The sequence below is a fragment of the Rhincodon typus genome, chromosome 5, assembly GCF_021869965.1.
Source record: "Rhincodon typus isolate 14 chromosome 5, sRhiTyp1.1, whole genome shotgun sequence".
NCBI lineage: Eukaryota > Metazoa > Chordata > Chondrichthyes > Orectolobiformes > Rhincodontidae > Rhincodon > Rhincodon typus.
The window spans coordinates 103,688,858-103,703,578 of NC_063336.1; the positions used below are offsets into that span (position 1 = coordinate 103,688,858).

Genomic DNA, 14,721 nt, shown 5'->3' on the forward strand with positions numbered 1-14,721 from the left:
TTTCTGAAGAAGGGTCTAGGCCCGAAACGTCAGCCTTCCTGCTCCTCTGATGCTGCTTGGCCTGCTGTGTTCATCCAGCTCTACACCTTGTTATCTCAGATTCTCCAGCATCTGCAGTTCCTACTATCTCATCCACAGTGGGTATGTGTAGGGTGATGACTTTTTTGTGTGTAGTGTGTGTCAGTTTTTGTTTCAGTGTAGCAAGGTTGTGCCTGTTGTTTTCTTATGCTAATTTAGTACTGCTGTTTTCGTTGTGTTGTAGCCCTAAGTTCAATGGCAAAATGATTATTGGAGATAATAATGAAGTTTTCTATTTCTGCTGAGTCTAAGTAATCTATTCATTATTTAAATGTCTGTAGTAATACATTGGAAGCCCTTTGGTACTCTTTAAATATGCTGTCTTCCCATGTATACGTTTGCATAAGTTGGGGTACGATTTTTACCCATAGACTGTCCCCTTTAATTTGGGAGGTAAAGTTCACTGTTGAATTCAATGTCATTTTTGTTACTACTAAGTTTAGTAGCAAGGATGTGGTCTGTCAGGTTTGGGAAGTTTTTAAAGATATTCAGACAGCATTTTTTTGCGTTTGTTGATAGAATTTCAAATACTTTAGAAAATTAATGCTATTGGAGGTTGCTATGGTTATTAAGTGGTATGTGTTTTTAGTTGAACTGAGATGCTTTTGTGTTAAGGGGTTCAAATCAATGCATGGAATTTTCCCCTCCCTAGTGTGATGTTAGCAATCATGAGATGGCATTATAGATGAGAATCCAAAAATCAGATTTTCAATTTGGAGAATTTTTTTTCTGATTTTTCTCCCCTAGTCTAAATGAAGATTTCACAATCTTGCCTTTATGCAGGAACTACCTAATTTCCATGTATTTGCATCTCATTAAAGCCTCAACTCATTTTTGAAATAAAAACAGAAATTGCTGGAAAACCCCAGCAGGTCTGACAGCATCTGTGGAGAGAAATCAGAGTTAACTTAATGAGGTAAACAAGCTGTGTATATTTTAAGCAAAATGGCCGTGTCAAAGGGAAGGAGCACTAAGTAGGGTGAAGGGGTCTGGTCATTCGGGGGCAACGCCACAGTCAATCAAAGAGCTTGACTGATAATACTGCAGGAGTTGCCTGTCGTCGGGTGCTTAGTCCTAACAGTCTCGGATCTCTGTCCTTGCAGTAAAGCAGTTGGACTCCAGTCACTCCAGCTGGCCAAGTACAAGTAGCACAGGGATTATGGTTCGGTCCATCAGAGTTATGGAGATGCCATTCCAGGTTTGGGTCATGATTGCCCTGGAAGTTTGGTCAATAATGGTCAGAGCTTATTGGCACAGTCCAGGGAGTCTTGAAAAAAGCAAACCACTCAGTTCTGGGGATGGACATTGTTTTTATTAGACATCTGAGGGAATGGTGAAAGTGCTAGGGACAATTGTAGATAATAAGAAAGGACCTCCATAGTGAGTAGGAGAGGACTGGGAGCTCTGAAATGGGACATTGAAGCAGTTCACAGTAAGGGATGGTACAAGGCCAACTAAGGCATGGGAATTTTCAAAGTTGTGGGCATATTAATAGTTTTTTAAAAGGGGCTCAATGATTGGGAGAGGCTAAACAATCAGATGGGCAATGGAGACAGCAATACAAAATAGTACACGATGGTCAGGTGATGAATGGGGGAAGAATTGGTGTGTCACAGGTGGAGCCTGCAAGTCAACCGTGCTGAAACAAAGTTTGAACCTTGCCATCTCGGATTGAAATTCAGTAGTGTAATAAAAACACAAAATGGCTTTCATGGTGTACAAGTGGGTAGAGTATTTGACACCACTCCAAAGAAAAGAAAGGGGTAAGACTCCTGGAATTGAAGACCGTACTAGGGACAGTTACAATAGTCATGTCTGCTTATTCGAGCTTCTTATGTAAGCATAACAGTGACCTCCTTGGGAGACCTGCACTCTGTTAGAGCATTGTGATGGATGAGAGGACTGTGGAGTTCCTTCAATAAAATTTTGTTGTTTTTCTAACATTCTCCACAAATTATCTACATACAAATCTTACATGAAGATTGCTGTAACTGGTATCATTGTGGTCTAGGTGCTACTACAGGCATTGGTTTGTGTACCATCACTGGCTTCCCTGTATCCACATTGCTTTCAGGGTGCCTTATCATCAATCTGCAGAGTTCATCAGCAAAAAAGGCTTCGATTCTATCAATGTTCAAGTTATATGTGACCACTAATGCAATATTCTGGTAGTCCAACAGATCATCTTTGTTCATTCATGGGGTATGGGCACCACTGGCTAGGCCAGTATCTATTGCCCTCCTAATTATTGGAGGGCAGTTAAGGGTCAACCACATGTAGTGGGTCTGGAGTCACAAGAAGGCCAGACCAGCTGAGGACATCAATGAATATTAGAAAGAACATTTGTGAATGAGGTGGGTTTTACAACAATTGACAGTAGTTATATGGTTGCCACCAGCGTAACTTTTTAATTGAATTTAAGTTTTACCATCTGTTGTGATGGGATTTGAACCCATGTCCCCAGAATGTTAGCATGGGGATCTGCATTATTAGTCCAGTGACATTGCCATAATTGCCACCACCTTCCCATTTTGCATACTAGAGAACTCTGAGGTACCTGCTGTCTTCCAAGGTCCTTGGGTAATGTGATTGCTGGGAGAGATGTGATAGCCCCTCCAAACAAAGCTGCTGGTACCAATACAAAACCTTCCATCTAATGCAGAGTAAAGATGCATTGAGGTTCACACTCCCACCAGAGCCATAGTGGAACAGACCATAAACCTAATTAAAGTGAGGCTTTGATGCGTCAGCTTCAGCATAGCTTTGCAGTATAATCCTGAAAAGGTGTGCCACATCATTCGGGTATGATTCGCTCTTTACACCTGGACCCAACAAGAGGGATGATTTTCTGTATGCAGACAAAATGGTGGAATTACAACAATCTTATGAGGAGGAGGTCATTGACGAGGAGGGCTGTTCAGGACAGCATCTCAGATCAGTGCATCGCCAGGTTCAAGGCCAGAGATTTCTTAATTGAAGCCTGATCCTTTTTTTGAATGGGCTAGGTTTGGAAATTTGTTTAATTGCTTAAAATTATATTGGTAATGTGTCAAGCAGCCCTTGTTATTGCAAAGGTCAAATGAACTTTGAACTGCAGATGCTGGAAATCTGAAAAAAAAACAGGGACCTATATGCCACACCCATCTCTGCTGAATAATAAGTGAAGCAAAGAACTGCAGGTGCTGTAAATCTGAAACAAAAACAGAAATTGCTGGAGAAGCATCTGTGGAGAGAAAGCAGAGTTAATATTTTGGGTCCAGTGATCCTCCTTCAGAACTGATGGTAGCTAGGAAAAGCCAAATGTGGATGGGGCAGGGGTAAAGGAGTGAGTGATATTTGGAGACAGAACCCAGAGAGAAAGAAAGACACTTAGACAAAGGAATGGAAAGCTGAAGAGCTGATAACAAAGATGATAAGTAGGTGAAAATAGGTGGCTGTGCTGAAAGCAATCCATGTGATGTCAGGGCCTGGAGTGTGGGGACGGGAACGAACATGGAAGAAGGTGTTCAGGCCCTAAAACTATTGAACTCTATGTAGAGTCCTGAATGCTGCATGGTGCCCAAGTAGAAAAGAGATGCTGTTCTTCCAGCTTGGGCTGAGCCTTGCTGGAGCACTGCAGTAGGTCCAAGACAGAAATGTTGGCCAGGGGCATGGTAGAGCGTTGACGTGTCAAATATCAGGATGTTTGGGGTAACTTTTGTGTACAGAACATAGGTGTTTCACAGAGTGGTTGCCCAGTCTGCGATTCATCTCCCCAGTGTAGAGGAGAGCACATTGTGTGCAACGAATACAGTTGACTAGATTGATTGAAGTGTAGGTAAATTGCTGCTTGACCTGGCAAGTGTGTCCGTAACCTTGGACAGTGAAGAGGGAGGAAGTAAATGGGCAGGTGTTACACCTAGATTGCACGGGAAGGTGCCGTGGTGGGTGTGGGGAGGTTTTAGGACTGGGGGGGTTGTGGACCAGGGGACCCCTGCTTCCCACTACTGTCTAGGTGTAATGCCCACATCCAGGTGCAGGGAGCTTGCCTGTTGGCTTGCAAGACTTGGGCAGGCATTTCTTGGTGCTTTTTGGGACTAAAGGGCCCAAACCTGGCTCGCCATCCTTGGCTTGAACTGCTGTAAACTTTGGGTCTTAGGCAGGGGAGAATAGGAGTATCCATATCCTCAGGTGTGTCTTGAGAAAAGCTTCTGGGGATTGTAGCAAAATTTTTTAATTAGCTTATGGGACATGTGTGTCACTGGCTCACCAGCATTTATTGCCTTTTCCTAGTTGCCTTTGAGAAGTTTGTGATGAGCTGCCTTCTTGAATCACAGCAGTCCATGTGCTGTTGGTAGATCTACAATGCCATTAGGGAGGGAATTCTAGGATTTTGACCCAGCAACAGTGAAGGTACTGGGGTATATTTCCAAGTCAGGATGGTGAGTGGCTTGGAGGGGAACTTGCAGGTGGTGATGTTTCCATGTACCTGTTGCCATTGTCCTTATAGATTGAACTGGTTGTGGGTTTGGAAGGAGTTGCGTGAAGAGCTGTGGTGAAGGTACAGGGGTATATTTCCAGAGCATCTTGTAGATGATATGCACTTCTGCTATTGAGTGTCAGTGGTGGAGGGATTGATTGATTTAATTTGTTGTCATATGTGCCTAAGTACAGGGAAAAGCTTTGTTTGTGAGCATTACAGGCAGATCATAGTAAACAAGGACATACAGACCATAGGGTGAAAAATATTTGGACAGAGCAAGGCACGAACAACATTAACAAGATCAACATTATTTGAAGTTAGAGAGTCCATTCATCAGCCTAATAATGGCAGGGAAGAAACTGTTGTTGAACGTGTTAGTTTGTGTTCAAGCTTCTGTATCTTCTGCCTGATGGAAGAGGTTGTCGAAGAGTGTTACTGGGGTGGGGTGGGTCTTTGATGGTAGCGTTTCCATGGCAACAAGAGGTATAAATGGAATCCATGGATGGGAGGTTGGCTTCCATGATGGTCTGAGCTGTGAACACAACCAGAGCAGTTGCCATACTGGGCCATTCTGCACCTAGACAGTATGCTTTCTGTGGTGCATCTGTAAAAGTTGGTGAGGGTCCTTATGGACATGCCAAATTTCCTGAGCCATCTGAGGAAGAAAAGGTGTTGTGCTGCCTTGACCGTCGCATCAACGTGGAACTCCAGGACGCATTGTCAGTTATCATCACTCCTAGGAACTTGATGCTGTCAACCCTCTCAACCTCTGCTCCATTGATGTAGGCAGGGACATGTTCTCCTCCTTTCTTTCTGAAGTCAATGATCAGTTCTTTAGTTTTGCCAACATAGTGAAGTTATCATCGCACCACATCACCAAGCCCTCTATCTCTTTGTATTCTGACTCATCATTGTTTGATATCTTTCCTACCATGGTGGTGTCATCAGACACTTGTAGATGGCATTCGCTCAGAATTTGGCTACACCATCGTGGGTGTACAGGGAGCACAGTAGGGGGCTGAGAACGAATTGTTGGGGAGATTCAGTCGTGGTATCATTGAATGTCAAGGGATGGTGGTTTGATTGTCTTTTATCAGAGATAACCCTTGTATGGCGCAGTTGTTGCTTGTCACTTTTCATCCCATGCCGGGATATTGTCCAGGTCTTTTTGCATGTGAACATGGACTCCTTCAGAATCTGAGGAATCATAAATGGTGCTGAACATTATACAATCATGAGCTAACGTTCTGACGTAATGCTGGAGGGAAGATCCATGATGATACAGCTGAAGATGGTAGGGCCATGAACAGTAATGTGAGAAATTCTTGCAGGGATGTCTTGGAGCTGATGTGACTGAACTCCCACAACTACAACCATACGTTCCCATCCAAGTCTCTACCATCTTGACTTGGAAATATTTTGCCGTTCCTTCTGTGTTTTTGGGTCAAGATCCTCATACTCACTCCTTAACGGCATATCAGTCTATCTACACTAAATGGACTGCAGTGGTTCAAGAAAGCAGATCACCACCATCTTGAGCAATACGGATGGGCAATGAGTGCTGGTCCAGCCAGTGATGCCTACATCCCATGAGTGAATGCTAGCCTAGCCAATGACATCCACATCCCATGAATGAATTTTTTAAAAAACATTTCCAGTTTGCACATCAACTGATTTAATTCTGAATGTCATTGCAAGGGCCTTCAGCAAAGAAGTTAGGATGGCTTCTACTCCAGAGTATTTGGGTTAGTCCTTGTAAGCAGCACTTGGCCTTGGCCTTGTCTCCAGTCACCACATTTTGAAACAAAATACATTTCATGTCTTGTCCCTGAAACCTAGTAATATCAGTAATAATGCTAGAGATTTTAGCCCAAAGCACCTGAGAATATAAACACAACTAGCATTTAAAGACGTAAAATAGTTAAGAGATAACTGAAATTTAGTGGGAGAGATTCTAAATTAATAATTGAACAAAGAGGTAAGAACAGAAGAAAATGCAAGGTGTGGTGTTTAGTTTGATGTTGTTGCACTGATTTTTTTGAGAATGAGTTGGGCTCACTGAGTTGGCTCAGGCTGGGAACTAACGAGGCATGAAGTTATTTTTTCTAAATAAGTGGGAAAATTTTGCTTTTATCATTCCGTTAATTAAACTCTAGTAATCTTTTGTAAGCATATGATTTTGTTAATTATTCTTAATTAATCTGTAATTATCAAAAAGACGACATGCTTCAATTTATTCTTTTAAATCTGCTGCTTGTGTATCGAAGAATTATTCTTTCAATATGAAATATGACCATATAGCTTTTTATTTCCAGATAAAACAAGTACAGGATGAGGAAAGAAAACAGCTGGTTCAACTTCGAGATGTATTAAAAGCAGGGCTACAGGTAGAACAAAAAGAGGTGAGCACTTTATTTTATGCTGAAACACATGTACATGTCCATGCATCCCTTTGTTCAAGTTATTCGTCACATTGGTGTAATTTGTATAGAGAAACGTGTCTATAGTTTTATCCAAGACACATCTTCCCTAATTTTACAACAAATGTTAAAATCCAGGTGTTCTTAAATTACAGTAACTTTTTTTTCAAAATATTCAGATGTCGGAGATATCTCCATGTCCTTAAGAATGAATTGAATGATATTGACTATTTGAGAGTGAAAATATTAAATCTACAAAATTAGTGATGCAACAGACATTTTGTTGGGAAAATTCTGTGGTACCAAAAAGTTCCAAATGTACCTTCTGTATCTCCATATAGGTTAGATATTTTGGAAATTACAGCGTTGTTTTGATTTCTAACAGTTAGGATTGATTAAGAACGTAAAATGGAAAAATGACCATTTTGGATTGGCTTTGATTGACATAGTGTATTTCAAAAGTCTTACATCAAGGTGATTCATTAAAGCATTCATCAAACATCTTAAGTATTTCAATCTCCGTTGATGTTCACAGTGGGATGACGTTAGAGAAAAAGACGTGAAAAATTCATTGGGAATGTTGCCTTCTATGTAATGGCGCATATGATATGTTAGTTCATGTTACAGCACTAAAATTATGCTTTACTTGGATTTGATAGAGATTTAATTTTTGTTCTGCTGATTTGTTTTACTGCTTATTTGTTAATGGTGCAAAGGTTACACCCCCATTTTGGACAAGGATATTGAATGTTGGAGATAGTGTATTAGTCAGTCTTTTATCCATGCTAAGTAATCAAAAACAGCTGGGAGAAGGGGGTCACTTTCAGGGTGGAAAAATGTCACTAGTAGTATGCCGCAGGAATCAGTGCTGGAGCCACAATTACTTACAATATACATTTAAGGATTTGAATGTTGGTACAGACTAGACTACACCCCCTCAAAATATTCAGAAGACAGTGTACACCCTAACATTTTCGCATTTTAAAGGTAAATGTAAGGTGTTGATTTCCAGATGCAATTTGATTGGTCAATCTACCAGATTTAGTTTTATTCCTCAACATGGCTTGCCTACGGTATTATCAGTGGCCAGTGCTCAAATCTGGTGTAGGTGGAACTGCAGTGCTACTGAACAAATCAGATTGGCTGGCAGCTCACTAAGGTGATAAATTAAGGCTCTTTGGGATACAATTCTGGCTGCTCTGCAGCCACTTAATCTGAGATACATTCCTGCCAACACTTCATCCCAAACTCAAACATCTGAAAAGCCCCACCTGTGTATTCGCAGGGGATTTTGATTTGCATGGAACTAGATCGTTTTCTGTTAGTAATGTGTACAGAATTCCTGAGGCTAATGATGTTTGAGATATTCTTTAAATGATACATTTGTCTATATATAAGTTACTGATTACATTATATGAATGCAATATAACAGATTTCATTTGGTGTTAAGTAGACATGATAGGCAGTGTCTTGTACCTGTTATTAATGTGATCTGGTAAATTTCTTGTAACTAATCTTTTGTTTCCTTCCAAAATGCAACTACCCTTTATGATCAAAGTCTAGGAGAGTAAGTTATTCTTGTGTCTAATGTAGTGCATAAATGTTACCTGTTGATAATTTATTGTTTAATTTTGGTCTGAGGATATTTCTTTTTAAGTTTTATTTGATTATGTTGTCCTAATATAAATATGTACTGCCCATATTTTGAGACAAAAAGAAAGTAAAATATCAATGTGGTCAACTTTGGATTTTTTTATTATTATTTTGCTGTGTTTTTAAAATTAGTTGGCATAACATACATATTAATTTCTGATCCACCTGCTTACAATCATTGTTATTTTTTCAGTCTGTAGGATTCTTATAAATGTAGCTGATGTTTTTTTTTGTATTATTGAGTCCAGATCCTATTCTGTATCACTTCCCTGAAATCTTGATGCAAATTAAAGCCATTTTTGTGATTTGCAGTTAAATCATGGTGACATACTTGCAAAGTCTTTATTGCAAGAAATAGAGTTTGGATAGGTTGCCAAAGAAAATTTCCATTACAGTGCTATTTAAGAAAGTTAACAGAGGGAATCCATGCTGGCTAGCCCAACATCTTTTGGAAGGAAATTGTTAGAGTTCATAAGGATGAGGTGACTGAACACCTTGGAAAATCTCCAGCTGATCAGAGGGCCAGCATCGATTTGTAGAGGATATATTATTCTTTATTGTATTTCTTGAAGAGGTGACTAAAGTGAGGGACAAGGGAACATCTATGGTATGATTTATATGAATTTCAAGAGGATAAAGTCCTTCATAGGAAATTCTTAACTAAGGCTCTGGTTAGAAATTGGCTGAGCCGGCATCCATAAATTTACTAAAATGATACCTAGACTCCAAAGGTTAAATGATTGAAGTAAAGATAGGGTTGTGACTCCTAGATTTTAAGTTGTATGAGGTGATCTGATTGAAAAAAACTGTTAAGGGAAAATAATATTATTGTTTGTTGGAAAGGCTAGGGCTAAGAGATACCGTCTTAAAAATTAAAACTGTACTTTCCAGGAGTGAAATTGGGAAATTTTTTATGTCAAGTATGGTGAAAATTTGGAACTATATTTCAGAAATGGCAAGTAATGCCGAAATTATCAATTTTAAAAGTCAGATTGATGGAATATTGGTCGCCAAAATTACCAAAGAATATGGTTCAAAAGCAGATGTATGGAGTTAGCTTGCAGGTCAGCCATGATCTCATTGATTAACAGAACAAGCTTAAGGGGCTGACTGCCCTACTGGTTTGAGAAACATCATTATTGTTGAAGACCCAGATATTTTGAGATGTATCAAAACTTGGAATGGGTTCAGACAATTCTTTTAATGTTATCATCTTGCCTAGTCCTTTTCAAGGAGAAGGAAATAAAGATGTTGCAATTTGTGAGATTTATATATGGCAGTTGTTTTTTTTTTTGCTCATGCTATAAGCAGCTCAATTAGAATTTAGTTTATCATATCAGCTGAAGATAGAGAGTATGTGCAATGACATTTTTGCAGCCTGCCCAATGCTTATGTGAAAGACCATAATTCGGCTGAAATTACACTCTCTCTAGAATAGAATAGCCTTTTATCATGTGCACTAAAATAGGTGCAGTGAAAAGTTTGTGATGTCGCCTTTCGGCACCATCTTAGATACAGAGGACCTAGGTACAGATATTTTTAAGTGTAGTTAAGAGTTTTTCAAAAAAGTGTTGTTAGAGATAAAAGTGTATCGATTAGCACGGGAACCGTTAGAAAATGTCCAGAATGATAAGTGACAATAAGTTCCAGTCCGTGCCTGCTGGCTCCAGAGCATGAGGCCATGCTGCCTCCACGTGCTGGCCTCCATCCAGAACTCGCTCTGCTGCTGCTGTGGGATTGGCCCGCACTCAGTCCGCTGCCGCTGTGGGACTCTGCCCGTGCTTGCTCCACTCCTCAACTCCAGTCTCCAGGTAGGGCAGAAGTGGGGCGGAGGAAGAAAAACTGTGAAGAGGAGAAAAAAAAGGGAAAGGGATTGGTGAGTAGAGGAGCTCCAACTGGAGCGTCCTACCCTGCTGCCATCTTGCCAAGAAGATCATGTCAAAACTGTATAAGTCCATTTTGAAATGAATAAAGTCAAGCTCCCTATATCTCATGTTAGCAGATCTTCTATAGATAGGTCAGCAGAGAATAATAAATCTTGTAACTAAGTTTGAATTGTGAAAAAATGACATTGTATTGTTTAGGTATTGGTAGATAATGGTGCACCACCATGCCCTTTAACAAAAAACTATAAAATGAGAGAACCATGCAGTCATCAGTGAAGAGAACAGAGTTAGCATTTTACATGTAACCCCTCAGCCTCCCTTCCTTGACTACCATTAAGATAGCTAATTTAAATTACATACTGAGGAGTAATCAAATTAATACTCTTGTTTAGGATTCACAGATTCGTCCAAATACAACATACAGCTTGCATCAACCTCAGGGAAACAAGGAACATGGAACTGAAAAATGTGGATACCTGCATAAAAAAAGTGATGGGTAAGTTGAAAGTTGTTTTTTCTAAAACATTGTACCACTTTTAAAAAAAATGTCTGAAGGTCTCTATATCCATGTTGGAAACCCCTCCCAATTCATAAGAGTGACAGTCCTTTAAACCTGACACAAAAAACAGATATTTCTAGAAAATTGACAGATCTGGGCAGATTTTAGTAGCTCATGAGTTACAACTTAATGATGTCAAATGTAGAGGCTGAAAATTATTCTCAATTCAAAATAAATTGTGCTTCCAAAGATTGCCAAGACATTGGATTAAATGCAAATTATGCAAAATTTAATTTTAATGTTTTTTTACAGAATCAGGAAAGTGTGGCAGAAAAGGAAATGTACAGTAAAAAATGGTTATCTTACAATATCACATGGAACGGTACGTTAATCATTTTGTGTTCAATATAGGAATTGGAGAACTTTCCATGTTATCTACTTGCTTTGTTTTAATGTTTAAATCTTCCCTGTATCGAAAATTTGACCAGATTTCTAGTATTGTATCCAAGTCTCAATCCTTCGGTTTTATTTGAAGCAACTTCATGTATAAATAGGTGTCTTTTCAAAATTTGAAGTGTTCTGGCATTTTGCTTTTGAAGAATTAGCAATACAAGTGTAGTACAAGGGTGATTAGTTGTGGTTACATCAAGTGTAGATTGGAGTATATGAATAACTTCTGTTTATAGCTCTGTGTAAGGAACTAAAATAAAGAAAACTTCTCTTAAAATTTAGAATAAAGCTGCTCCAAGTCCGGCCTAAATTCTCTGCACAGTGTAACATTTTAACTGATTGCTATATGTAAAATCATTGGAATCATACCTGGAAAATCCCAGCGTTGATTATCTCTGAAAAGAATGGACTGTGATTTCTGTGGCAGTTCCAAGTTAATGAAAGTATGTGCTGGTTAATTTTGAACCTTCTTCAGTTGACTCCACTACTAAAACAGCTCTCTGATGTAATGATAAGACACTTAGCAATGATGGGCTGGATTTTTCTCCCCAAGATAGATAGAGTGAAATGCAAAATTTCCCAGTAGCCACACCCACCTCAGTCAATAGTGCTTCTCCAGACTAGACTTTTACTCTGGTGAGTTTGGTGCAAGGTAGAGTTGGGACCACTGCCCTGGATGCAGATTGGAATTGGGCATAAGGGCTACTGACCCCTGAAGCTACCTAATTAAAAGGGCCACCTCAGTTTTCTGTGATTAGTCCCAGTTGTATTGTTAAATATTAGATCCTTTAGCACTTAGCATTCACATTCCGTCACTCCCCATCCACTTCCAGTACTAGTTCCATGCTCTCGTGCGAATACATGTCCCTTTTCCCCAAATGGCCTTTTTATTTTCATTCAAATTTAATCAGTTTACATCACTCTTTACCCTTATCTTCCATGTCAAGGCAGATCTCATGTTAAAATGAAGATTTAGGAGAATTGAGTTTTAGTCCAAATCTTGAATCGGATGCCTTCTAGTTTATTTCCTTCATTGTTTTTGCATAATCCTCTACTGACTAAGAAGGCAACTGATGGTCCTATTTAGAGGTTGGGAAAATATACATTCATTAAGCATCTACTTTTTCCAGTCAAAGAGTACCTGCGTTAGATTTTGCCTTTCGCTGTCACTTGGCCAAGATTTAAAACTTTTCTTGAGAATGTTGGAAATGTATCTGAAGAGACAATCGGTTATGTCTAAATGCTGCACAGTAGCTAAGCCTGATACTGTAAAATGCACAGCCTTTCTTGGACTATTCAATTTTAGAACTGCAATGTAAACGCATTTAATTCCTTTTTGATTTTAACATTTATTCAAGCCTGTCGGAAATATGACCTCAGCAAAATGCATGCAGTTAAAACCTCAAGATTTCTTCCAGTCACAAACTTACTGATTCTATCTGTTTACAGTTTGGTTCCTTTCCAAAACTTTGGTTTATTTGTGCATATATCTTGCTATGAGCTAAATACTTACTTGTTTGAGATGTCCTATATCGGGTTCCACAGTTTCTGCTCAGTTGAGAGAGGCATTATATTTAAACTGTACCCTCCAATTCCTACAGAAATCCTTATCTGTGATGGAAACAAAATTGTAGCATTCAAATGTGTGAATTGAACACAAGTATGTACTTGGTGCATAAGTAATGACCAAACATTGTAAAATGCTGACAAAAGTTGTATTTTTTTTAATATTGTACCTCAGTACATTCTAAAAGGCCAATTGGCATAGCCTCCATCTTTTATGCTATAATTGTAAGGAGATGAAGATGGATGGCTTTACAGCTCTATCTAGAAGGTATCTTGTTCACAAATACTCATTTAGTGTCTAATAAGAAGTCATTAAGCTGCTATGTCACTGTATCATAAATATGTACTTTTTCTGATGTTGTTCAGGAAATAAGCGAACTACTGTTTGAAGAACAGCTACCCGCTTATCACGGGAAATAGTTTAGTGTTTACTACTTAAGGTCACTGTTGTGATTGTGATGAGGTCAGCCAGGTGGACCTTTATAGAATGAGGTCCCTGATTGGGGCTGTTAATCTCCTCCAATCAGGGACCCCTGGCTGACAGGTAAGTACAGGAGTGTCAAACCGTTCATTGACAGCTGGCTCTGAGGGAGCTGGATCAGTGTCAAGGGGTCTCCACGTGCAAATAAACGGTGATTTGGTGGCAGGATACCAGCCTCTGTGGAGTTATCTCAGTGGCGATGAGAGAAAGGCATGCTCCCGAAGAACTTCACTTGCAACAGTCGTCCTTGAGTTGGGATAGGCATTTCTGGCATCATGCTGTTATTTGGGAAGCTTGATTCATTTGATCCTGCCATTGAAAATTAGGCCCAGTATTTGGAAAGAATGTGTTTTTTTTTCTGGGCAAATGACATTGCGGTGGATGAGAAGCAATGAGCAATTCTGCTGACATCTTGTGCACCCTTGGCTTTTTCAGTTATCAGGAGCCTAACTTTCCCTGAGGCACTGTTGACAGATTTGCTTAAGGAATATTATGACCCCAGGCCTCCACTAATTCTGAAATGCTATTGGTGTTATTTGGCAATTCAAGAACCATGAGAATCTCTATTGGGATTTTTGACTAGGTTAAAATGACTAGCAGAAGCATGTGACTTTGGTTTAACCCTTAATGAGATGCTGAGACACCATTTGGTATGTGGGATCAATGATGTAACCATGCAAAAGCATCTACTAGCTGAAGCCCAACTGGATTTCAAACAGGCACTACAGCTGGCTTTATGATTGGAAAGTGGAGTATACAAGGTGCAGCATATTCTGATGGAAGTGGATACCCCCACCAGTCTGACTAAACTTGGGGAACACTACATGAGTGAAGGCAATTGCATAGCCTCACACAGGCCATATCCTGAAGAGAGAGACTTTAGATCATCCCACAGCAAAACCCCAAAACAAAGCCAAATCTTGAACAAAAGGTTAAAATTTTCTTCAGGGCTGGCAAGTAGTTGCTGCCGCTATGCGGACTTGAGACAGCAAAAGAGTCGCACCTAAATGAAGTAAGAGAACTCATAGGCAGGTATCCGGAAGAGTGCACACCTCTGAAAGTCCACCTACATCTGGTTTGGAACAGTTAAATTATTTAACCACGTCCAAATCCGAACCAATCAAAATAAACATCTGGTTAAATGGTTCAGAGATAGTAGGAACTGCAGATGCGGGAGAATCCGAGACAACAAGGTGCAGGGCTGGATGAACACAGCAGGCCAAGCA

At 39.7% G+C, this 14,721-nt stretch overlaps 1 protein-coding gene across 1 annotated transcript in view; it reads left to right on the forward strand.

Annotated features, from left to right (window-relative positions):
* Positions 1-14,721, forward strand: part of asap2a (ArfGAP with SH3 domain, ankyrin repeat and PH domain 2a) — a 131,702-nt gene that overhangs the window by 63,579 nt on the left and 53,402 nt on the right. The window contains exons 8-10 of the mRNA XM_048597109.1: positions 6,856-6,942; positions 10,892-10,995; positions 11,311-11,380. Of these exons, the coding sequence (XP_048453066.1) occupies positions 6,856-6,942; positions 10,892-10,995; positions 11,311-11,380 (261 nt within the window). The remainder of the gene's footprint in view (positions 1-6,855; positions 6,943-10,891; positions 10,996-11,310; positions 11,381-14,721) is intronic.